The sequence below is a fragment of the Tyto alba genome, unplaced genomic scaffold (assembly GCF_018691265.1).
Source record: "Tyto alba isolate M040663 unplaced genomic scaffold, T.alba_DEE_v4.0 Super-Scaffold_40, whole genome shotgun sequence".
Lineage (NCBI taxonomy): Eukaryota > Metazoa > Chordata > Aves > Strigiformes > Tytonidae > Tyto > Tyto alba.
In genome coordinates this window covers 12062088-12088740 of record NW_024881316.1, presented here as the reverse complement: position 1 = coordinate 12088740, position 26653 = coordinate 12062088, and the positions used below count along the sequence as shown (strand labels likewise).

General features: G+C 40.7%; 1 protein-coding gene across 1 annotated transcript; it reads left to right on the top strand.

Annotated features, from left to right (window-relative positions):
• Positions 1-1931: 1931 nt before the first annotated feature.
• LOC116964112 (hormonally up-regulated neu tumor-associated kinase homolog A-like) lies at positions 1932-26260 on the top strand. The gene is made up of 9 exons (XM_033002640.2): positions 1932-2294; positions 3254-3546; positions 7912-7967; positions 9094-9232; positions 13613-13740; positions 15886-16021; positions 17587-17764; positions 24395-24614; positions 25524-26260. Exons 1-9 carry the CDS (start codon positions 2043-2045, stop codon positions 26258-26260), a joined length of 2139 nt encoding a protein of 712 aa, XP_032858531.2. The 5' UTR covers positions 1932-2042.
• Positions 26261-26653: the final 393 nt, after the last annotated feature.

The following is a 26653-nucleotide window of genomic DNA, read 5'->3' as shown; positions in this document are numbered from 1 at the left end:
TCCCACCCACCCCCCAAGCAAATGCAAGGTGGTGCAAATATGCCACAGGGCTTTTCTGGGGAGGAAGGCTGTTTATTTTTTGAAGCTATTAAGGTGGTCATCCCTTCTACAGTGCTAACCCTTCCTCTTTGCTGGAGATTATTCCTTATCGGCATCTTTCTTCTATCAGAAATCTGCTTTATTTGGTCTCTTTTCACACTTTTTTCACGTTGCAATGCAGCACATCACGTAACAACTGTATCTCAGAGCAGAGACACTACTAGCGCTGGTGGACGGCTCCCTTCTCATGCAGGATTTCAGTTTCATTTGGCTTGTGATCAGTAGTCATGGACTCCCTAACACAGAGTTGGACTCTCTTTTGCTCCTTCTGCCCTGTATCCCATTTTTTAATCCTCCACTGTGCCAAAAAAATTACTTTAAAAGGTATTTGGAAGCTTTCTGACTTCAACATTTTTCAAGGTGTCAGGCTGGGACTTTCCCCAAAAATAGCAATAGTTAACTTAGCTAGCTATCATGTTTTAAATGTTTGTTATATTTTTAAAGAGGTTTTTTCCTTTCTTCTGAAATGTGACAGAAATATGGGATTTCTGTTCCATACAGTGGTTCCCCTAGCTTCTATATTTTTGTTTTTAGTGGGAAAGTCAATGAACAGTGGTTTAGGAAGACGGGAAGGAGGCAGAGCAAATAATAAGCACAAATCAAGGAGAATTTCCTCATTCTTTCCTCAGAAAACCATGTCTTTTTTGTTTCTGGCTTTCTGTAAGTAATAGAAAAAAGCCACTTAAGTTAGCAAATTAAGTCCCGTTCCAGCTGGGCAACTGATACAGCTCAAAGTGTGACAACTGAGTATGTTATGAACAGAAAATCTGCTCAGCTTTTACTCAGACACTAAAAAGCAAGGGGTTGCCTTGCGCCTGCAAGCAGCTGTATGCAGATGATGAACCACTGAACTTGCCCACAGGAGTTTGAACTGTAAAGCATACAGTAAATCCATTGTTGATTTTAAACACTTTTTTTTAAAAATTCCTTCTCATTTTCGCTCATCCTGGCAAATTTTTGCCCTTCATGAGCTTCCCAAGTCAAATCAGGCAAGCAGGATGCTGCTTATTGTTCAAATCCGAGTGACGAAGGGTGGAGAAAAGATTTGTCATCGCACTAAGTTCTGGGAAGGGCTCTGGGTCCCTAAGATGTCACTGTAGTCAGTGGAGAGAGATGGCAACTCCCAGCTCAAATTGCAGGTATGTGAAAGCGCTCGCTGGAAAGGCTCTTTTCTCTCTCCGCAACTTTGGAAAGAACCCAGGTAATGAAAACAGATATAGACAACAGCTGTAGAAAAACACCTCTCTTTTCCTTTGTTCTTTTTATCAGTCACTGCTGTAAGGAGTAAAATGCTCACACACACACATACACAAACACACACACACTCTGTCCCCACTGCTACATTTTACAAAAGAGGAATCAAGTCCCAGGAAATGAAAGATACCTCTGCAAGACCTGGAGACAGGCTGAGGCCCTGGGACCTAAATGTACTACAAGTACATATATATTTATATGCTTTACACAGCAAATGTGTAAATGCTTGCATGGCGTCAGGTACATAAATCAGCTTTGCATTCATGCTACCACGGTGTTTCTGGAGTAAATTTGTGCCTTGCATGTCAGCAATACGCATGCCAGGAAAACTTTAGTTTGGTGCAATTTGGACTGAGCATGTATTTAGGGAAATATTGTAGGAAGAAGAGAGCCGTATATTCCAGGCTAATGCTGGGATTATGTGTCATCTGACTCGGCAGCTCTGGGGCATTAACTGACATTGCATATCAGGTTAGGTTAATAATCTACCACTTGGTTCTGCTTGAGCAGATCTGTGTGCTCAGGCTAGAGATCAGTGACAAACACAGAGTCTCGGAGGGAAAGGATTAGTTGCTCTGTGATCAGCAGGATGGCACTTGCACCACAGAATGTACAGACTTAATGCCTGGATCTGCTGTGAATCAGAAGCTACATCTGGAAAGTAGCAATACAAATCTGACTCTCCAGGGATGCGCACAGCGATGAAAGCAGGCTTGGATGACAAAATGACAGATACTGACAACTTGGAGAGAATATTACCAGAATGGGAGAAAAACTTAAAGGATATAAAAATACCTGCTTGTTTTAACAAGATGCCCCAAGAGACTGGGAAGACTTTCCCCCACTCCAAACAAATTGGGAATTACCTAGTAGGCAAAATGATCAACAAGGGCTCCTTTGCCAAGGTGATGGAGGGGCTGCACATCCCCACAGGGGAGAAGGTAAGCTCCTAATGAGAGGTTGCCATGCTCTAGGAATTGCAAGTAACCTCACACTAATTTATGTCAGAAAATTTCAGACCACTTAATCTGCAAACCACAATCTACTCAGTGAATTATCCTCTGAACCTTATCCTCATAAATTAACCTCATAAATTGAGTTTATTGCTCATGTATAATTAGTCACATGTGTGAAAATGTATTGAACGCAACTGTTTTCACAATTATAAAACAATATAGACAACAAAGGTATCCTCCCGCTGAAAGAGAACAGGATGATGGCATAAGGACAATTTATTATCTGCTTTCCTTGGTAATCCTCATTGAGTAATTAGTACTGTGCATCTGACCCTTAAAGCTATGGACAACACATACTGAAAAGCCAGCCACTCCAACAGCAATCATTTATATGACAGGACATAGATAATATCTGCTATCTCTAGCTCAGTCAGGCTAAAATAGCATACAACTAGACGTAACTGTGGAATGGTAGATTGCTATCAAGTGGCTTTTTCATTTTTACTTTTCTTGTGGCTTCAGGAGCTTCACTGGCTGACTAGCTTCCCAAATTGCAAAGAGTCTAATCCCAGCCCACTATAGCCAATATCTTGAGTTGTTTTTAGACCGAGTCAGAAGGGAGCATGTTAGAAAAAAGATGTGGTACAGTACAAATGCAGTTACCAGTCAAGTACATAGGGATTTTTTGCATTTGACAACATTTCATAAATGCATATTTATTAATGCAATCAGGCATAGATATGACAGAGTTCAGCCTTCCTGTTTTGGCCTTCAAGAGAAATAAGAAGTGTATTCTTCCATCAGGGAAGTCTCCCTCTGTGATTCTGATTATCAACATGATGTCAAAACCAGCTTCTCCCACGTGTCAGCTTACTCCCCATCCTTCTGAAAATTTATCTGAGTTGCAAAGCCTGTTGCCAATTTGCATATATCCTGCAATTTAGGTAGCCATTAAAGTCATTGACAAGAGAAAAGCCAAGCAGGATTCTTACGTTTTAAAGAACATGAAGCGTGAGCCACGGATACATGAGATGATCAAGCACCCCAATGTTGTTCGGCTATATGAGACCTTGGAGACTGACAACTCCTATTACATGGTGATGGAGCTGTGCCTTGGTGGGGACCTCCTGGACAAAATTTGTGACAAAAAGAGGCTGGCAGAAAGGGAAGTAAGAAGGTACACCAGGCAAATTCTGTCTGCAGTAGAGCACCTGCATTGCCAGGGGATTGTTCACAGGTAAGACGTTTCACCTCTTCCAAACAACTGTAAGAAAAGAAAGTGTGCAAGAACATAGATTGCTCTTCTTCAACAAGAGCATTTCTTTAATTTTCCCTAGTAAAAACAGGGATTGCAAAGAAGACTATATTCTCTCAGTCCATCTTAATAAAGAACTCCTTGGGGAGTAAAGTAACAAAGTCCAGGGATAAGAGCTGATGGACGCAAAAAATCAATACTTTGCCATGATTATCTCAGAATTAGCTGGTGACAAACCTGTATCTAATTCAAATATTTCATTGTGGCTATGCATATAAATATTGATTTCAATTGGTTAGCCTCAACATATTGAAATAACCACACATCACTCAGGACAGAAGATTGAGGAATCACAGCTTACTGTTCACGCAGAGGACATGGTCCTGTGGGTCCAGATCTGTGGCAGGTAGCTGATCTTCCACGCTGGCTTTTGCATTACAGGAACAGATCACGACTTCAGCCACTGCTAGAGGAACCTGAGCAGCCTATGCAAGGAGAGCTGATTTTCTTCCCCGCACTGAGGATCTTGGTGCATATGCCAAGAGCAGCAGAATAAGGACTTCTGTTTTAGGTGGGAGAATAGGCAAGACACAGTTTTTCCCACCATTTTTCTGGTTTACTTAATAATTCATGGTCAAGCAGATCCTTAATTTTACATGGTAAATGCACTCATCAAGAAACCCCCAGGACCTAACAAGTAATCCAGTTGACCGTATTGTTACAGCAACCATGAAACAAATAAGCTGTGAATGTGATGGCTCAGCATTTATATGTGCTTTGTGACTTGAAATGCTTGCAATCCAACACTTAATTATATTTGATTTGTTAATTAATAAGGAATGGACAAGAAAGAAATAGACAGTATTTGACCAAGAGAATTTATACAAACAAAAAAACCCCACCAGAAATAAACTCAAGGGATTTCACCCATTCAGTCCAGGCTGATATCCCTGCCTTGCTGGTTCCCTAACTAATCTATTTTACAGCATTTCTTAAATGCTCGTGCTCATAACATTTACGTTCTTCCCATGACAACATTCCTTATGAATTCCTCAAGCCCTCTTCCCTTCTTTTTCTTTGGTAACAACTCTTTCTGATGAGCAGGGGAGTGTCCAGACTTCTTCCCTTACTTTTATTTTCTTCTGTTGGTAACATTTTGCTTTGCAACAGAGAATTTTGCTGCATACCCTGAGAATAGCCAGGTACAAAGTGGTGTGAGCTCCTCTGGAGACTTGCTTTAACTATCAAATGCCTCTAACCAAAGGAAAATTCATCCCTGGCACTCAAGTGGCTTGTCATAGGGTGTATGAAGTTGCACAGTCCGGCAGGAGCCCAGCTTGCTAGGCCGCCAGGCACAGGTTCAGTCAGCAGTACCTCAACTTGTGATCTGCTGCTAGCTTTGAGATTCAGAGCTGTGGCCTTGAGCTCATAGCAGAAGCAGACTGGGAAGGATCTGGAAGGGCTTCCTACCTCAGCTCCAGCTGCAGTGATTTATAGCAACTTGCTGTGGAGGTTAAACCCACGAGGATAATTGTGGGTGTATCCTCTTCTGAAAAGAAGGCATCAATGTTTCCAGAAAGATGAGCACAGAAATAGGAAAGTTACCTCACAAAGTCAATCTGATTTTCTCATCTAAGCACTGAGCAAAGCTCAACTCTTTGCACCACTTTAACACAAGGGAAGGAGGGTTCCCAAGCTGCCTGTTGAGAACAGCTGCAGCTCCACAGGGAGGGTGCTGGTAAAAATCACACCAAGTATCATGGTTTGTGAGTTGGATAATTGTGTGCCAATGGTTGGGTCTATGCCTGGAATCCCTTTATTTTATTAACATGGAGGTGCCTGGTCACTGCAAGGTCTCATTCCTAAGTGATGTACTTAGGAATTTACTAATTCAATTTACTTTTGCTCAGTAGTGTCTCATAGGCATTCCTAATTTTTAACCCTGGAACATACCTTGGAAAAACAGTATTTTCAATTCTCTTAATAATATACTTGATGAAAAACTGACCAGTTTTGTAACTATTTTTAATTCAAATTGATATCACTCATCAGAAATCCTGTGCTATGTTTTGACAGCTATTTTGTTTCTTGAGCTTTACTTTTCCTATTCAGCAAGAAAATCAGCACTGATCCAGCAAATCCTTATGGCTTAAATTAAGGTTGAGTCTACATTTCACAGTAAAGGTAGCCCCTTTCTTGTCCATGCAAGATCATGGTTGATGTTGATGCCACAGTGGCCAAACCCAGAAGATGGAGCATTGACTCTCTTGCCTATTCTCCCAGCACACAGCATTTCACTGTGCCAGATACAAGAAGGATCAGGCACAAGACCAGGTTCAACAGCTTCACAAGCTTATCCAACTGAGCTCTGCTAACTATCCCTATGCCTGCTCTAGACATAGCCAAGTGGTGAGGTATTGCATCTGAGCTTAAAAACCTCAAATAAAGACATATACACTAAATCACATTGCCTCGCAATTGGATTGGGCTAGCACATGCACACAGTCAGCTACAAAATCCTAAAGCTGGTGCTTGCTAAGTGACAGTAACTTGCTTGTATGTTCCTAATTTTTCCTGGATATTTTCCCTTCTTCCACATAAAAATGTCATATAGCCTTTTGAATCACTACTGGACCAAAGACCTGGAGGAGCATCACAAGCTGCCCTCTAGGCACTCTTGAAAGTCCCTTTGGGAATGAGAAAAACTTAACGATGTTGCTTAAACTTACAACATTACTGGGAAAGTTTCCTCTGGAAAAAAAAAGAACAAGATATATCTGATGCAAGATAACTTCTGACACTATGTAAACTTTAACAGTGACCATAATCAGTTTTTTCAGGCAAGAAAACATACGTTTTTATTAACTGTGTGAGCACTCAGCTCAGACTATACAGCAGTTGTGGCAATCCAATGTAACATTATTTAATCGTAGTGTACTGAAAGTCATCAGAGTGCACTGTGGGGTGCTAAATCAAATAGAAATATCAAATTTGCAGTGGCCTGAAACACACCTAGTTTTAAACCACAGTTTTAGTGGACAGGGCTGTGTCACAGGGATAAACTATGAACAAAGTTGTCTTAAATCTACCTCCCATCTTTTGGGCACTGGCTTATTTTCCACTCCAGAAAACATGCTATTCAAATTAAAACCAATTAAGAAGTTATCATTGAAACCATCTCCATTCCATTCTCAGCCTGGGGCAGCAGAGGGTTTTGAGTACATTGCTGCCCCATCCAGAACCAAGGAGATAAAAAGATGCTCCCATAAAACCAGCCATCGGGACCACCAGGTACACCTCCAGACTTAATCCCCTGCAGCAGCGCAGTGCTGTTCGTGCAGCTCCGGTCCTCCCAGATCTTGCTCCTTGCTCCTTGTCCCCATCCCTCCTTCTGCTTTGTCCTCTTGTCCTCTTCGAGGTCTCTGGGCTGTCAGGAAGTGCTTCACAACTTCGGAAAGGCTGGGAAGGCAACACACATACCCGGCGCCGCTTCTGACATTTGCCCTGTCCCCCCCCGCGCTGGCCGCAGAGCCGAGGGGGGCCCCCAGCGGCACGCGGGAGGCCATGATGGGAGTCAGCAAAGCCCCGCTCCCAGCACCCAAATTACACTGGCTGAGGATTCCTCCACACTGCAAAAGATTTCAGCTGCCACTTCAGGCACTCCCCACAGTGGAGCAATATCCTGGCTTTTGGTTTGAATTTGTAAGGATATGAATGTTCCCGCAGTAAGCACCTGAGCCAGCTCACAGCACTGGTCCTGCAGCCCTGGATTATGTCGTGCGGGGGTGGCTGATACCGGTTGACTCTGTTTACATAAATATTACTGTGAAGGTGGCTCCACCTTCACGGTATCTGTCCCTGACCCAGCTTCGGTACACCTCCCCTCTTCCGCAAGCAAGGCAAACCTCACTTTCCAGTTCTCTCCTCATCCTTCATATCTCTCAGGCACAGTTTACTCACAGGGAAGGCAGAAATACTCAGCAGTGCTCAATACTTCAAACAAAGACAAAAAAATCTCCGGTCCAAGTAGGAGCAATTTTCTTTTTTACTCAAAAGTTAAAAAAAAAAAAAAAATGCTGTTCATTTAAAAAAAAAAAAAAATGGTAGAACAGACGATTCCTAAAATTAATGGTCTTTTTAAAATATATACTCATAAAATATTCCCTGAAATACAGAAAGTTTCAATTTTTCCAACTGAAAACCAGGAAGGAATAAGGATCGTGTTACAATTGTAGGCAGAGCTGTGCAGAACTATTGTTATTTCAATTAAACTCTGCTAAAAACTATCTGCAAAAAATTAGCTGGGACATCAAGCATCTTAAAGTTTGTTTTCTGTCTTCATTTCAGGGACCTAAAAATTGAAAATTTTCTTCTTGATGAGAACAACAACATCAAAATCATTGGTAGGTGCATGTTACCTGTGAAGCTTGTTTTCAGCTTTTTATTTTGTGTGGCTTTCAGAGACAGTTGAGCTACTATCTAAACAGCACATTTTATGAGTGAGCTTGTGATTATTCAATAAATATATTCAAGCTTTTAGAACAAATAAAAGTTATGAAGTATAACTTAACAGCTTGTTTATTTGAGCTTTAACTAAAACATATTTTTAAGAGAACAAGGAAAACAATTTTGCCTATTGTTTTCCCTTGTGTATTGCTGGAGAAGCAAGAAACAATTATAGCTTTTATGTGTAGAAAGCTGTTCCTAACAGAAGTGATTTGTAGAGAAAGAAATAAATCTTCTGGGATGAAACACAGGTATGGACACATTAGCTTCTGTTGAGCCATTACTCCAACTAGAAACCTCATCATTTGGTATGTGTTTAAAAAAAAATAAATAAATAAAAAAGACTGTTTTGGTCACTAACAGAAATCTTGCTAGGGTTGTGAAGCACACATTTATAAAAATGAGGGAATTTGCACCAAGCAGTTAACACAGCTCAGAGAAACATTAATTTTATTCTATGGAAACCGCACAGAAAAATCCCCGCAAGGGAAGCTCACTCCTAGAGACGCCACATGTTTAACCCAGTATTTTCCAAACTTTTAAAAGCTTAACACCTCTGAGAAAAAAGGCACCAACTCTTCACCCCTGTTTTATAGCCAGCCAGTCCTTTACAATCACACCTTTCTCTTCCCTCCCCCCAGCACACATGCACATATACAGAGAAAAAGGCTTAAGTTAGCACATTTTACCCCATGTTTACAACGGGCTAAAGCACACCCAGCTGAGCCAAATGCTGTAGCTCATTAAGCTATGCTAATGCAGCTGTGTAGCAAAGCTCTTGTACAAGCATATAGTCACCTGAGGCAAACTAAAACAGCTAAATCAAAATCAACCAAGCCAGACCCATGGCTGGGTAACTTCACTGTTACTCCTCTGCTAATTCGTGGCACATTTATTTGAACCCAAACTGGTATCAACAGATGCTACACCTAGCTGCTGTTTTCATCTTTCTCCTATCTTCAGCCGATTAGTAAAGCTGAGAAGACACTAAAACTTCTTTGCCTTTGTTTTTGTGACCATCAGATTTTGGTCTGAGCAATACCATGAAGTTTGATGGTCTCTCCCAGGAGCTGTTACATACTCAGTGTGGAAGTCCAGCTTATGCTGCCCCAGAACTCCTTGCTCATAGAAAATATGGTCCAAAGGTGGATGTCTGGTCCATGTAAGTAGATCTAAAAATATACTTATCAAAACACTCTCCACACTGAATGGGTCAGGCAAGACTCTGATATAAATGGGTTGGTCGCACTCAGCTTTGGGGTATCAACAGCAAAAGTAGAGATATATTGGAGAGGGGTTTCCAGAAAAAAAACACCTTATGGGTGTGAAAAAAGTATTCTGGAATGTGTACCCATTGCAAAACAAGGAAGAAAAAAAACAAACGAGCAATACACATGCTATTTAGGAGAAACCCTGTGGCAAGGGAAGTCAACAGAAGGTAGGGTATCTGGATCTAGCATCCTGTTCTAAAAAGACAGAGAAAGAACTTGTACGTACAAACACACTCAGATGAATTCCCCATCCTCCTGTCCTTTTGGCATACAGGTTCAGCTGATATCTGAGTAATTTCTGTCAAAATCAGAAGCCCTGGGCTGACATCTGGTCATTTTCTGTCTAAGGCATATTTGGCCAACAGAAGAAATCTAAACCAAAAAAATTGAGTATCAGGGACACACAGATCAAAGATGTGGCTATAGCAGAGCTATGAGACCTTCTTCCATACCTTAGCTAGGCCCCTGATACCAGATGATGAATAAAAAAGTGGCGTTATTTACTTCATAAGTGGCACAAACCCCAATAGACTCAATTTTCCTTGTTCATTACATATACAGGATATATCTCTTATAATAAAGGAGAATGCAGAAGGTGCAATCAAAAGAGTAATTTTCACATAAATTATCTCAGACTTTTCAAATGCATTTGCAGTTCCAGAAGCCAAGTTGATGTTTCTTCTAGGTAGAGCTGGGAAAATGATAGTATATTAACTTGATTTTTGTATCTTTTGATCTTCATGGATCTTGACAAGACAATGGCTCTCCACGTCCATCATTTGTCCAAAGGCAGATCATGTTTGTGTATATATATATATATATATATGTATATATATGCCCACATATCAGCTTCTCCTCAGCTGTTTTGATAAGTAACTATGTGCCGGGGTCTGAGTGTTCTACCTTGAACACATTTTTTAAGCCCACTTCTAGCAGGTATGATTCAGGGCATAAAAGATGAGCATAAGTAATATAGACTAAGCCAAATTTTCATCTAGAGCTTTAAGATTAAAAAACCCAGTGACTAGTCAAATGCACCTTTGTCCAGACTCCTCCCACCTATTTACAATTATAGTCATAATTCTTTACAGTGTCTTAACTAACAAGTGGTAGTGTAAAAATCCAGATATTGAAGCCAGTGATAAAAGCCCATGGATTTCAAATAGCTCACAAGGCTGGTACGAGTAATTGGACTTTTTGGCTTAGAAGTGCCACCTCTCATGACACCCCACAACCATATTGTTCTACAGGATCTTAATGTTCTCCTTCTTTCAACACACAATGCTGCATTTGATCCAAATCCAAACCACCTCATTCAGGACACCTGTCAGAAGGAACGGGAGGCCAGGGTGTACAGAGATGCTCTGAACTGGACTGTCCCATTCGCTTGTCCAGCTGCGAGAATACAGAATCTCCTTGAGGAGTTCTCAGCAGTCTTTGCTAAACAGTGTATTCACCAAGTGGTTTAGTTTGTTTTACAGGGTTGCTGGTACTTACATATAGGTATCTGATTCAGATGTCTAAAACAGAAGCTTAGCATTTCTATATGCTCAAAAGAGAAAAAGGATTCTAAATATATAATGTAAATTATTCCTCTCCAGAATTGCTTGTGGCAGACACACTATATATTAGGGTTTGACCTAACTATGATTCTTATACCTCATCTTCCTCTAAATTTACAGGGTATGAACGGTACATAAAGCTGAAGATGAAGGGACAAATTCTACCAAATTACCTCAGTATAAGTCTGGATTTCAAGAGTGCTACTCTAAATTTATGTAGACATAACACAGACAGATCAGGTCCAGAGGATGCTGTCAGCACTTAAATAGGATAATACTTATTTCACATTTCAGATGTCTGAATGAGGGCAAAGCAGTAACCTTAGAAACATTTACTGAGCTCACTCTGTTAATAAACATCACATAACAGTCAAGGGCTATATAAAACTTAAATTTGGACCTTGGTCTTTAACATAGACATATTCTGCATCTTAGGCATAAAACATATTTATAATATAAATCTCAATTGTTCACATTATCATAGTAGAAAAGGGAATTCTGATGGACTAAATTACTAATTAGGAAACTTATTCCTATTGTCACAAAATAATTAAAGGATTACAGATCAACTGGACTCTGGAATCAACAGATTTCAGTGTAGTGCAGAAATACTGACTTTATGCAGCAGAATTGACAAGGGGCCCTTACAACAGTAACCAGAAAGCCATATTCAGTCAGAAAACCAACCAGATTCAACTGCAATACAGCTAAGGCTCCTATGAGGTAACAGCAAACAGCAGTGCCTGTTTTGCCTAATCGTGACTTTTTTGCATAAGGTTTTAAAGATTCTTTGGAGGACTGGAAAGTGATTAGCTTTGGTGCACCAGCTGAATCGAGGAAACAGCTGCTGTATTCAAACAAATCCAGATACTTCAGTGGGTTAGAAAAGCAGTTTGTTATAGCTAATAAACTTCCAAGTTTAACATACCATCAGATTCCAGCTACAATTAACAGTAAGTGTATTACTGTTAACTAGCCATAATTTGTGCATAAGATTTTAAAAGAGATTTTAGGATAGTAGTTCCACCCATTCCCCAAATTCCCGTACCTTGGGGATTTCCCCATCCAGTAGGCTGACGAAAAGAACTATTGCCAGTTTAAAGCACCAATCATGTATATCATCACCAGCAATTTAAAGTGCAAGGTAGTGTTTGCAGTGTTGAAAAGAAAAATGTATTTAATCTTGTAATGACATCAGAGATCCATTTGCACTGCATATTACTCCACTCATCAGAGAATATTCAGGGGCCCTTCTCCCACTTTAACTCCAGATACATTTAAGCCACATGCTATTATGTATTGTAGAACAACAATCCTTGCTACCTCAGTCAACTCAATGTTGTTTCATAGAAGTATGTTTCCATTGTATCTCCGTACATTTTTACTCAAAGGATTCGTCAGGAAAGTTTTGGAAAGCATTACATTGGAGGACTAGATTTATCAGAAGGTTTGGTAAAGTCACCTAAATGCAGCCATCTAACAACCAGGCATCTGGAGTATACCAGGCAGTTAGTGTTCTGTTATTGCCAATGCAGCAAGGTAGTTCATCTCCTGAGATACTTAACTGTCACCTAAAATATCTATACAACATAGCTGTGATGAATCTCTCTTAGAATGCTCCATCTCTTTCCATTAATAACTACTGATATCTAGGTTTTAGCTAGTTAAAATGAGGCAAGATAAGTCCTAGTTGAGAGCAATAAAAAGTGTTTATCCATAGGTCACTGATTCAAATGCAATCCAACACAACAATTAGAAAAGGGTTCCACCACTGTCTCATGGTTTTTCAATGGTGCCATTATCATCTCATGGGTTTCCAGCTGTCTGAAAACGTTAAAAAAAGGTTGCAGTTGTGCACATCGAGAGCAGATCTGTTTCACAGATAACACTGTCATCATCTGCACTAGTGTATGAACCAGAGCAATTAGAATTGCCTGAATTCCTAAAATGACTGTCTTGACTGAGTTCGAGAAAGGGCAAAGGATGGAGAAGTGCTGTTGTGACAGCGCAGCTCAGCTGGAGCAAGGAAGTACCATGGAGAGTGTTCAAGAAAACCTCCCCGATCACAACCTCGGAATGGCTAAGCAAGATTTCCAAACATTGGTACTTCTCCAAACTGAATGGCAAACCCTCACAAAGTTTGCTGGTCGCTGCTAGCAGACTGTTGCTCTTTCGCAAGAGTTAAAGTTTTCCGTCTTTAGCCAACAGCAAGCTGTTACAAAACGAATGCCTTCTAGGCATAAGTCACACCTAATTTAGCAATCCCAGCAAAGCAAGAAGAACTGAATTACTATTTGGAACAAGATCTATCACATCAGTCCCAGCTCTGTGTTGTCACTCAGCCTCCAAACTGAAATGCTTTATTCTGCTGGGCTGGGTACACTACACTGACACTCCAATCAGCTTATTTTAAAAATAAACAGCAGGTTTCCACTTTCAACACTGCAGGCTTTCCAGTCACTCACTGTACAGTCTATTTTATACACACTTCCCACAACATTCTTTTCGAGATAAAATAGCATTTACACAAAGAAAAAAAGGCGTAAGATGTGTGTATTCAGTACAAATTGCTGCTTAGAGGTAATTTGTAACCTCATTCTTGATACTGAAGGCAAATCTCTGAAAACTGAGTCATAGCTTTCTGTGATTTTTAAATAAATATTTATTAGCATTATATGGAGCTCTGATGTTTGTCTTTTTCTTCGACAGAGGTGTAAGCATGTTTGCTATGCTAACTGGCACGTTACCTTTCACGGTGGAACCTTTTAATATCAAGCAACTACACCAAAAGATGTTAATTGGAGAAATCAGCCCTATTCCATCAGATATCTCCCCTGGTAAAGCACTCCAATTTTTATAAAGATTACTGATGTATAAAAGTTATAACACATGTAAAAAAGTGAATTTAGCAATAAGGCAATCTTATGGAAAATAAGAATTACCTTTTCCAGTTTCTTTGTTTGCATTTAGAAATAACTTTTTTATGCCTTAGGCAAGAGCTCTTTCTCAGGGTAGCAGGAAAAGAACATTGGTTTCTCTTCAAAAGACCACTATTCTTGGTTCTTATTTACAGGAGGAATAATATGTACATTGCGTTTACAGAAGTGGAGCAGCTGTGTGGTAAATGAGAATGCTGTCATGTTTAGTGTGTCCTGTGCTGTGTGTCATAGCCAGGCATTCTTTCCTATTTTTCCCAAAAATCAGCTGTCAAAACCTTAGATAATTTTTCCTGAAGAGCTTATCTTTTGGCTACTGACAGAACCCACAACACTGAGATAATTAAAGAAACAGGAGGGTTATTTTTGTAAAGAGTCTGTTCATATTTTTTCATGAGAAAGAACTGAAATACAACATTTCTCAATTAATTTTACTGACAATCTTTAATGAGGTCCAGTCTATGGAGTCTTTTAGGACAATTGGGAAAGATAATTCTCAAAAGCTCTAGCCCACGGCTCTAAAACCCAGAAGTAATGTTGGTGTATATACACTCTGGGTTAGCAGTCCAAAATTTACTCCCTCAAAGCTCAAAACTCTGTTGCTTTACAGTGATTTCTATGTACCTTTGCTTTAATCCGCATTTTCTCTCCACCTGGACTAGCACCTTCTCTGCTGGCCACCACAGGCTTGGGCCCCTTCTCACAGTGCGTCTTCACTCACCGAGTCAGAAAGCCGAGCAGAATGAGACATGTTTTGCCCAGCTATCTACCAGCAGGAGTTCAGATCTCCCCATCGTTTTGAGCAGCCTTGCTGTGACATTAGGCAAGAATGAGCCTAGGAACCAAGATTAGCTTCAGTGGCTGCCTGCAGCCAAGCGCTGGGAAGCAGCTGACAGTTCCTGACTAAGCTAGCTGGATCTAGTCTGGAGTTACAGTCAGAAGATAATGGTGATGATTCAATTTCTTTTTCTCCCCCAGTAAATGCTATGAGGATATCTACCGTAGCTGTCCAGAACGTTTGTACATTAGTCTCATTTATCTTTCTTTGGAAATTGGTTGCCAGATAGTAGCTCCATTTTTCTACAAGCCCTCCATAGCTGCAATTATTATATTTTTAATTTTTCTTATTTATGCTATTGTTATAGCTTCTACTAATAAATGCATTATCTCTGCTTTTCTACAAAGCCCACACAGTTAGTGGAAGATTGTGGATAACTCCATTGTTCCCTTGCCCATTGGGAATTTAGTGAGAGCAGTAGCAAACGAGCTTTGCATACTTTAGATCTAAATTCTTCTGAAGGAGATTACAAGTGAAAGGAGCACTATGTTCCCAGTTAATGCTCACTTGCCATTTTGCTCATTTCAAAACATCCCCAAGGAATATGGAAGAATTCAGTAGAGTTTTCCCAATGAGAAAAAATAAGACAGGGACTTTATACAGTGTTGGAACTGAGTGATAGACATATGGGAATGTTTGAGCTTTCTCTGTCCCAGCTCCAGGAAGCCAAAGCACAACATGTCATCTGAGCACACGGGTCCATCTCCTTCCCTTGATACGGAGGGTTTTATCAATGAGATTGGCTTCTTTGTGTGAGGAACGTAACTCCTGGGTACTCAGCTGGCACGGAAATGCCCCTTCCCAGAGCCCTGACCAGATGCTGAGTGAGCACAATGCTGAGATCGCTGTTGATGCCGTTCACTGGTGTAAATCAAGCAAATCAGGAAGTGAGGTCCAGTGCTGCATCTCCAGCAGCACCCACAGGCCCACGGCATGCCTCCTGGTGTGGTTTGGCCCATGCTGCCCACCCCGCTCTGGCATCCTTGGGGGGACAGGGTCACCACACGGGACCACAGCGGCCTCAGAGGAGAGACGGAGCTGTTTTACTCAGCAGTCCAGAGGCAGCCCTAGAGACCGGATTTTAGCTGAGGTTCTTACAACGTGGAGAAGTGGGGCAAGTGCCACGTTTCTGAAAAAGGAAAGTTTTGCACTGCCCAAATAATCAGATAGTACCAGTAAACAAGCCATTTCATCTGAATACTGCACAGGAGCTGTACACTTCATGCAGTCCTTACTTGAGCCTGACCCCGCTAAGAGGCCTGGAGTCACAGAAGCAATAAAAGACAAATGGCTGAACGAGGGCTTCACCAGGAAAATACTGAATGCTGCTACCTATGAGAACAGGTAACAATTTTTATACCTCTCTTCTAGCTTGGGATTTCAGGATTCAGGATTTGGAAAGGAAGTGTGGTAGTTTTAGGATTTTTTTTTTTGTTTTGTTTATTTTAGAAGATTTTTGTTATCTGCTTCAAAATGTTATCTGTTCCAAAATGACAGAATTCTAATTTGGAGAACACCACATCACTTTTTCAAATCATGGATAAATTTTACATAAGAGGAAACATTCTTATAGAACTTTTTATATCCATTGTATCAATAATTTTGTTCTCAGCATGCCTTACTGGTGCCACTAATTTCTGAACAGTGTGCTTCTAATCCTTTCCTGCAAAACTAGGTCTCTCGTGCCCACCTGAGGGAATGACATTTTATATTACACTGAAGTTCTTATTATTCTAATAATTTTTATTCTCATCCATCTTTGTAACTGGCCTTAACTAGTCTCCATTTTCCTTAGCAAGCCACTTTACAGTTTAAGGTTATTATAAAAGTTTTAAATAGATATGTGCAATACGACATGTCACATAAATATTGCCAACTTTTGAGAAGTTATGTATCTTTCATATTGGGAGACTGCAAAGTATACTTTACATGTCTTTAAATAGCTAATTTCAATTATGGACCTTTTACATCTTCCTCACTGCTAAAAGTAGCCAGTCATGGGTCAAATATTTTGTGCTCAGATCATTCTGCAGAAGTCAAGGGTTTATACTAATTGAAAAGAGAGTAATTTGGCCTGTGTAATCTACACCATCTGCAGTGATGTCCACAGGACAGGTGGCAGGTTCTCCTACCACAATCCAGGCGATCCACTGCCAGTCATAGCCAGGGCTATTGGAAATCTATGCGCAATTTGTTCATTTCTCTAAGAACTGCCCATCATTCCTACCTTTGCCCTCCTTCCCTCGCCTCAGATCTGTCTGTGCCCATTCATACTGAAGTTTGACAAGTTTGAAAAAAATGCCTTAAGAGTCTCAGAATCCAGGGCTGTCGTATTTCTAAAACGCCTTTTCTAGACTTTACTAGTCACAGAAGCCTGTGAGCAAAATAATTATCATTATGTAACATAACCGGTTTTATTTCACAATCTGATTTATATAAAAATAAACATTCTCCTGTACTTTCCTTAGTTCTTTTTTTGTCCTTTGAGATTTTCCTGCCCTTGGGGCTTTTCCCGTCTTCTTATGCACATGCACACACACTATCTCTCTGTTAATCTATTTGAGACTACTTTACTGAGAACCAAAATATACACACTCGATTAAAAGGAGAAAATGCTGTTTTCCATCTTTTAATTATTCAAGCTTAATCCCGGTGGGTGTCCTTTCAGAGTAACCAATTATATCAACAATAGGATATTTAATAATGCAGTAACACAGCCTCGGCCCAGCAGTGAGGCTAGCATAGCCAGACAGAGGATTTCTGCACAAATGTGTTTCATAACTTGTCTGTAAAATCAACCTAGCTTACTCCAGCTACATCACAAGAAGTATGTTGTCCTCTTACTGTAGATTCTGACATTGTACATGGATGCATCATTCGTATTTAAATACATTTTCCTAATATTTCAGACGTTGCCCCCATGAATTGAATCCTGTTGTTTTAAACTACATGACAGAAATGATGGAGTTCAGTCTTTCAGAAGTTATCAACATTTTAATAAAGAATAGACCCTCTCCTGCCATGGCTTCTTATTGCTTATTGCTGAAGAAACTGCTCAGGTACCAGAAAGACCGCAAAAGAGCCCAGGTAGGATACCACTGTCATTAAGGCCTAAAGTGCTGCCTGGATTCTTATGAAAAACATCATGACAGACACACAAGCACAAGTGGAAAAGGTAGTTGTCTGTGGAATGGAGACAAAACACACCAAAAATAGTAATGAAACTGCAGATCTGGGTGCAGTCTCAGGAAACCTATGTTCCGGCATTCTCAGAGGTGATTATTTTATGAGATTTTTTTTCCCAGAGATAAATACACCCTTTTTTAATGACTAATGAATCTTAAAAATGGGCTGCTGGTTGTAATGGGATCGAGAATTATTTTGCTTTACATAAAAGATTACTTTTCCATTGGGAAAAGGAGCATTAGCATCTCAATGACCTTGCCATCCCTTCTCTTTCTGACTGGTCCATGAGGCCCTGATCCAAAGTCTGAGGAGGTGAGTGGGAAGCTGTGAAAGTTGTAAAATCTTTTCCCAGCAACTTTTTAAAAATATTTTTATCACCGTATCTTATGCTCACACTTCAGCTCCAACTCACTCAGGGACATGAAGTGAGATCAGAGGGGACAAAAATTTAAAAAATAAATTCAGAAAATTATGATAATCGTTGGTGAGGCCACAATTAGTTAAAAAGGCTGTAAGCTTTTCTTTTACAACCGTCTCCACTAAGGGGTTCACAGCTCAGTCATAAAAATTTTGCTTCAGGCAGAAACTAGGCAGACAGGAAGCCAAATTCCAGTTTCTAACACACAAGTGCAATGGGAAAAGTTTCAGCTACAAAACAACACACATCAGCGATTAGCCTCTCATTCAAAGCTTTCACCCTGGAGAAGCTGTATTTTGAGAAGGTCCAGTTGACTCCTCCAGAAATTATTCAGATGAGCTTGAGCAGATCCAGATCTCCATCCCAGCACACAGCCCCAAGGTCGCAATAGCCTGTGCAGTGTTTGCAGGCAGAGCCATAACTCAAAAATATGAGTTGGGGCAAGTGTGTGTGTGTGTGCATGCTTAGCAGGAGGAGGTTTTCCTTCACATATGTGATTTTTTTCATAATATAATTTTAAATTGGATCTGCTAAATCATAAGTCACTCAAAAAGAGCTGTATTGTGAAGGCTATTGACCAGCTTTCTTGAATCTCTGGATATCAAGCTGATTTACAGCCCCTAGAGATCTAGCCTTCCAGGCAAGTGGTAGCGTTTCACGTCCTCTGTGACCTCTTTCAGCGTCCTACCCGGGTGGAAGAGGGAAGGGTTCATGTGCATAAAGTAAATTACAAGCTGATTAAGGGCCTGCATTGCTTCCTGCCACTCCTGGCATCCAAAATGCCTTCTTAAGGCAGAAAGTCAAGATAAAATCAAGTACAAACCCCAGAAATGTCTCTGATTGTAAGGTCATAACACTACAAGTTATTGTTTTGAAGTCCTAGTATATATACATTTCCCAGGCAGGCTGGAGGTTTAGTAAAGCAAGGAGGAAAAGAAGGGAAGTTTAACAAAGGAATGACTGACATTTTCTTTCTCTGTGTTGACTTCTTTCCAGTCAAAGGTTTAAACCCAAACTGGTACTGACCCAAGATACTCTAGCCAGCTACCAACTCAAAACAGTGGTGACTTTCACAGCATCACAGAATCACACACTGGCTGAGGCTGGAAGGGACCTCTGGAGGTCATCTGGTCCAACTCCCTTGCTCAAGCAGGGCCATCTAGAGCTGGTTGTCCAGGACCATGTCCAGATGGCTTTTGAGTAACTCCAAGGATGGACACTCCACAGCCTCCCTGGGCAACCAGTAACAGTGCTTGCTCACCCTCACAGTGAAAAAGTGTTTCCTGATGTTCAGAGGGAACCTCCTGTTTCAGTTTGTGCCCACTGCCTCTGGTCTCGTCAATGGGCACCACTGGAAAGAGCCTGGCTCCGTCCTCTTTGCACCCTCTCTGCAGGTATCTGTAGATATAGATGAGATCCCCCTGAGCCTTCCCTTCTCCAGTCTGAACAGTCCCAGCTCTCTCAGCCTTTCCTCATAGGAGAGACGCTCCAGTCCCTTCACCATCTTCACGGCCCTTCACTGGACTCTCTCCAGTATACCCATGTCTCTCTTGCACTGAGGAGCCCAGCCCTGGACACAGCACTCCAGGGGTGGCCTTACCAGCGCTGAGCAGAGGGGCAGCACCTCCTCCCTCGACCTGCTGGCAACACTCCTAACGCAGCCCAGGACCCCATTCGCCTTCCTTGCAGCACGGGCACGTTGCTGGCTCACGGTCAACTTGGTGCCCACCAGGACCCCAGGTCCTTTTCTGCCAACCTGCTTTCCAGCTGGGTGGCCCCCAGCACGTACCGGTGCCTGGGGTTGTTCCTCCCCAGGTGCAGGACTTTGCACTTCCCCTTGCTGAACTTAAACCTAGTGGGGATCTGTCTAGTCTGTAAACTGGGTACGTACTCTGAGGTCTGTTCAGGTGTGTCATATCACAGTTCCCTGTTTCTACACCTTCCCTATTTCCCTTTCCATGTAGCTCACAGGTGTGCCGTTCTTTCTTCTGCACCGCAAAACAATGCTGATCTGCAAATCTTCACATGGCCTGTGTGGGGACTTCTTAAATTTGCATTTAGACAGACAGAATCTCCCTTCGATGGCTTTGCAGGGAAAATACTCACTTTTAGGAGGACAACTTTGCTGAGAACCTGAAATAAAGGCACAAGCTAGATGCCTAAATTTGGCAGACTGGATTCTATCATAAATAATACCTTCTAATATCTGTTACTAAAACATAGAAATTTGGGAATTAGAACAGACCAATTCATACCATCTTTAAAAAGTTCATACCATCTGTTGTTAAAAGTTCACTTCCTCTTGTTTGTTAGAACAAGGTTTGTAAGTGCTACCTTTAAAATCATAAACACAAAGTGCTACTAGTACCATTTGGAGATTATTCTGTTATCAAAGAGTTCATAAAGCTCATAGTTTTTGTCCAAGATAGTCACTCTATAGTGTTTGTTTCTTAATTTCATCCTTCTACTCCCTCTTACAGTTTTCTATATTGTGAAAATTCATATTTCTCCCTTGCTAGTAGTTAGGCTCTGAAACTATTTGTAGTTAATAATGATCACCTCTTGGCTGTTTCTTATTCAAGCCTTATACACAATTAACCTATGCAATCACTCCTCCCCAGGAGCTCTGTCAACTCATGACTATCAGTGCTACCACCTTAAGCCAGTTTCTCTGATGTTCAATAATATTCAAACTGCCCAGAAAGGCTGGGGTTTGGGCAGAAAGAGGGGAGAGAGCAGGGAAGTCTGGCTAAGAAATCAAGTTGGGCATTCTTACTCAATGTTCTTATTTCTCCACTATCCTTTGGCCTGTTCTTCAGCAAAAGCTACTTTATGCACATGCTTATACAATGGCAAAACTTAGCCTTAAGCGTATGCAAAGTATATAGGGAAAAGAAAAGAATGCATCTCTTGGATCCCAAGGCGGAGCCCTGCACGGGTGGCATGAAGTTTTTGGGCAGAGGCAGAGCCAAGGGCAGCCCCCAGCTCCCCTGGAGCCTAGCCCACGCTGTGCTGGCGTGGCTCTCAGAGGAGGCAGCAGGCAGAGCGTTATCTTGGGGGGAGGATTCTCTGCTTTGGTCTAAAAGAGGCCAAATTCAACCACCTCTTTGGCAGGCTGCAATGCACTTCTCTGACCACCCGGCCACAGACTGTCGAAACTGAGGAAGCAGATTGTTAACTGAGTGTGAGGGGGAAATTTCCCACTTTTCCCTCATCTTCTTGTTGCGATCCTGGTAATTTTACTGGAGCTTAATTACAACAGCATGGGTATTTGATATTTGCATTACAAATTATGCCAAGAATATTTCAAAATGCATAGATAGATGTTCTTTCTATTCTGTATAATGCCAACTATTTGCTATTTATTACTAGCAGTGTGTGATCCATCTTTAAATCACATAATTTCCTTTCAGCTCTCCACATCTTGCAAATGTATGCATCTGCTTTAAGTATGTGAATAGTTTCACTGAGCTCAACAAGACAACTTGTGTGCATAAAATTATGCACAAAAATTAGAATTTGCATCTAAATGAATGCAAATTTAAATCTAAATGACCGAAATAAATAAGTAACAACTAACAGTCACAAGTAAAATGAAGTACCCTGAAAACAAAGTGCCATTAGTTTACATTATTTCTGTCTAGAAAGGATTGCATTTTCTTGTCTGCCTATGAAAAGAGGTATTTACAGACAGCTAATATTTATAAAGGAGTAAAGTTATGGTAAGGAAATACTCTAGTATTTTTGAGCAAATTAAAAACCTCCCCTCAGTAAATTGTAGAGAAAGTTGGCATCTGGCTCTTCTGAAAATTCTGTCCAAAAAGAACCAAACATATCAAATATCAACACAAACGGAAAAGTATTTGCATTCATGACAATGATCATGAATAACACGCAGTAAAAAATTCCACCAACACAATCAGCCCAAAACGTTGTTTGGAATTCAAACACATATTCACAAACCACTGCATTCAACTCATTCCAGGCAGCAGACTACGCTACGATTTTTCACACAATACCGAAGAAACATACAATTTCCTGGGGACAAATTTTCAGCAGAACTTCTAATCTACAACTGCAAAAAAGTCTGTGGAAATTATTTTTCATGTACAAAGCCCCTGTGTTTGAAAAACTAGTGTGAGTCATTGTATTTGCAACTCCTCCTTGTATACACAAGTTAACATTTGTACATGCAAATAATAGTTTTGGTGGATGCAAACAGATGTGATTCTCATTTTTCTGGGTGCAATTAGAGAAGTCTGCTGAAAGCTTGACCCTGAAAAAAGCACAAGATCCTTTCTATGTTCAAATTTGAGCCATAAGTCATTGGACAAACTTAAAAAACAGCCGGTCCTTTTATGCATCGTAATTTCTCCAAGCAATGTATTTACATTTTATGTGTTCTGTTGTAGAAGAGGGAGCCTTAATGATTACAATTTGCCATCCAGAACTTTATAGCTAGTCCTTGCAGAAAATAGCATTTCTGCCAAAAAGCTTCCTGCCCAGGTGCTTAACCAATTAGCTCTTAAGAGGTCTGGCAGTAAAATCAGTCATGGCAAGTTTTCTGATATACTGTATATAAGGTGACAGCTTGCAAAATGTAAGATGAAAATTTGTTTTCTTAACTAGCAGTGTGTAAAATCCTGGGAGACTATTTGATTGCATAGCCTAAAATGCTTATGACATCTCAAATTCCCAATTGATCTAGTGTGGTTTTAGCAATATGTTGTCAACTTCAACATCTTGTGTTTCTTTTTATAAATACTTTAAAAATAGTTTCCTTAATTGTGATAGGGTGCTGCAAATATGTAGGAAGGATGGAGTAACCCCACAAGTTTGAGGTTTGGGGCCCTTCAAATTTTTCCAAACATTTTTGCTAACTCACAAAATATATGCAAGCTTTCAAAAGTGCCTTTTCTCCACAAATTACACCCACTTCTTATAATGGCATGTTAGATTAAAAACATATTTTTCACAAGGGGAGTACTTTGCAATGAAAAGAATAGAAGGAAACCATGAGAGATAAATATACCATAGTAAAACAAATCACTTCTCTGATTCTGGAAGCAAGAAGTTTGTATTATGTAGGGTTGGAAGCGAAAAGATCAAAACTCACTACAGATAATCCTTGAAGTGGTAGCTGCGTAACGACATACTGAGTCTATCAAAGATGATATAGAGAATGTGCAAAAAAGCTTGGTATTGAACTGTAACATCCTTGTGGGTACTCAATACATTTCAGAAATTTCATTTCCAGGAGTGCCAGACCTGAGAGAAGACGGTCTTTGGCAGAAGCAGCACACGGCGCAGAGAGCATCTTGGGACTTAGCACTGTAGGAGGGGATTTATTCCACCATGGAGCCCTTGCATTTTCACAAGGTTTTGATACCTGAAACTCAGTGTGCCTGAGGCTAACACAGTGAGGACTATGAAACCTTGGATCATGGGATAAACGAGTGTCCTACATATGAGAACACACCACCACGTGCATGTCGGATGCATGTAGGAGTAAGGGTGATGGCACTGCAGCAGGAGTGAGTCCTGGAGCCCGTGCTCTTGTAAGGATCCATGGTCTTGTTACTGCAGCTCCATGGAGGTCTTCCTGCTGCAATCCCATTGAAGAAACCCTCCCAGCACTGCTCTAGCCCTGTGCTAGCTGCCTCCCCCACAGCAGACACCAACAGTCCCACAATAATCTTCCTTCTGGATCGAGGGGTGGCTCACAGCATCCTGTAATGTTTTTGCTTTGCAGCATGATCTCTGTGGTAGCCTGGTCTCCCTTAGACATCTGTTAGCAGACTCTGTGAGCCATTAGCCTTGAAGGAAGTGCTACGGGGTCTCCAAAGATGGCATTCTAGTCTCCAGTGGATTATCATGGAAACATGCTTCCTATGGCCTGTATGGTATAAGGCGGGGTCTGCCAGCCTGTGTGCAGCTAGATTTCAGGAAGAACCTCTGGCATGGGATCTGCTCAGATGAAAAGTTGATGTGTGTAACTAAGGCTTGTGTGAAAAATAAGATTTCCCACTGCACGTGTTATACTGTCATTTCATTTCAAGTTCGAAGTGTTTTTTCATTCCATACTAATCAAATGGTGTCTGATCATTTTTCAGAGGGAAAATGAAGTAGAAAAACACAGTATTAACCCTGATAAACATTTGAATAAGGAGTCAGAAATTCAGATTTCCCAGAAGGCTGAAATGGGCACTCTGGAAGACCTCAGGAATTACGGCAATAGGGCTTTTCCTTCTGTACTAACCCTGGCAGTGCCAGATGATATTCAGGAAGATGAGATCGCAATTACATTGGAAAACCAAGAAAACTTGCCAGAAGGTACTGTTCTGAAATATAGTCTTGGCATCTTAGTCTGAAAGGGTACTAGGGTATCTATTCAGGAAAAAAAGGGAACATTATTCCTGAAAATGCTATAGAAATATCCTTCCACTTTGTTTTGAAATTACAAGTATTTCAAGCAACTGTTTCCCAGCCCCAAGTTTGGTGACTGATTTAATTTTTATCAGGTGGAAAAATCAGCAGGTAAACACCTGATCCAGTTTGTACTCTGGAAGTACTGATTCCAAATAACTTTTCCATGTCATTGTGCAGGCTAGTTCCGATATGAGTCATCCTGGGATGGTGCTAGTACTGCTAACACACTTTCAAGAATAGACATTTATCAGTAAAAAAAGGAAATTATTTACTTTTCCAGGATGAATGTGAGCATGGTGCAAGTGTCACAACTTCACTATACTCAAGAAGGGGTTGCAGTCACATCTATAGCATCACTTTTCACAGTATCAAAAATATAAAAGATGCATGGGACTGGATAATCAAACCCCAGATCTGAATTTAGACTTATTTCTGCGTCAGTTATTGCACACCCACAGCTATTCAGATATGTGGCATGGTTAAATTAATGTGATAAATAGCCCCAGAAGCATAAATGAATAATAGTCACTAAAATTAAGCCAGGCAACTTTATGCTGAGATGCTCATTTAAGACTCTTCACCCAATCAAAAAATTGCCAGTTGCCTACCTGCAGATCACCATTTGCTTCAAATTCTTGGTGCAAAATTTCATTTTATGTCAAGATCTACTTTTATTTATGCCTTTACAAGTACTGACTTTCTGTTATGGGATGAAGCTGTTTTGATATGAACATGTTATTTTTCTTGAAAAGAGCATTCCAGCAGAAGCTGATCTGATTTATTCTATATTCTATTTAGTTTCCAAATTTGCAGGCAGAGAGTTGGTCCACCTTGGACCTCCTAAGTCATCAAGCAAAAGTATGCCATGTGAGCCCATGTATCTGCCACTTTTGGACTTCCAGGAGAATCTGAATAATTTTGAAGACTTGACTGAAGCTGGAAAACCATGTCTTCATGAGAAATCACATTCCACACCAAAAAATAACCAACCTCCCTCTTCAAAAGCCCAAGCAATAACATGTACAAGCAAAGCACCTCCCCCATCCCTATTGGAAAACAGGATTATTACCAGGAGTCCTTTGCCTCATCAGGACATGAGGTTTAAAGCCTTTCTGAAGGCAGTAGATGACAATATTTACATACCAACACAGTGGCACCTTGATAAAGAGGTCTCTGACCTCCTCGTGATTGACTCTCCCCAGATGTCGCCTTTCCCCAGGCTGCGACAAGCTGCCCCGAGAGAAACGCTAGCTAGAAAGATATCCTGGCTGGGGACATCACAGCAACATACAAATATATGCCCTCTAGTTTTAGTCGATGGTTCAAAACCACCAGCCTTCCCCATGTCCCAGCAGCAAACTATTACCATAAGAAGTATGAGGCAGTCTAAAGAAAACCCAACTCATTTTCTCAACAAGAAAACTAAGAAAAACTTTATCCAACTCAGACACACACCTAAACCCACAGATTTAAATCTTCCAGTTTTATCTCCACCGTACCAAACTAGGTTGGGGGAAAAAGCAGAGATTCTAAAGTTAAACTTTGCATAAATAAAACACCCACAGAGCATCAGAAGAAAATAGGATGAAGGGTCAGGAAAGTAACAAAGTTGGACAGAAACAGAGAGCAAGACAAAAAAGGCAGGAGAGATTAATCCAATCTTAAAACAAGACACCTCCAAACACAAAGAAGGATGATATGATTTAAGATGTGTATCCTTTGATATCCATCAAACATTGGGCTACAAATTTTGTGGACCGCATCAACGATGCAGAAAACAAGATGCTACTGTAACAGAACAACATCAAGCATATTTAGGCAAAAAAGTGGACACTGCAGGCAGAAGATAAAATTTTAAATATTTTGTATCAATACATGTATTGTCCCAAACTTGTGTCACTTGTACCTATCCATTTCATTTGGGAAATAAACTTGGTCAGGCA

Excerpts from the sequence above, each read along its gene's own strand:
- LOC116964112 (XM_033002640.2), top strand. The coding sequence starts at position 2,043 with ATGCGCACAGCGATGAAAGCAGGCTTGGATGACAAAATGACAGATACT. Across the intron at positions 9,233-13,612 it reads AAGGTGGATGTCTGGTCCAT|AGGTGTAAGCATGTTTGCTA; the intron begins GTAAGTAGATCT and ends TTTCTTCGACAG. Across the intron at positions 16,022-17,586 it reads GCTGCTACCTATGAGAACAG|ACGTTGCCCCCATGAATTGA; the intron begins GTAACAATTTTT and ends CTAATATTTCAG.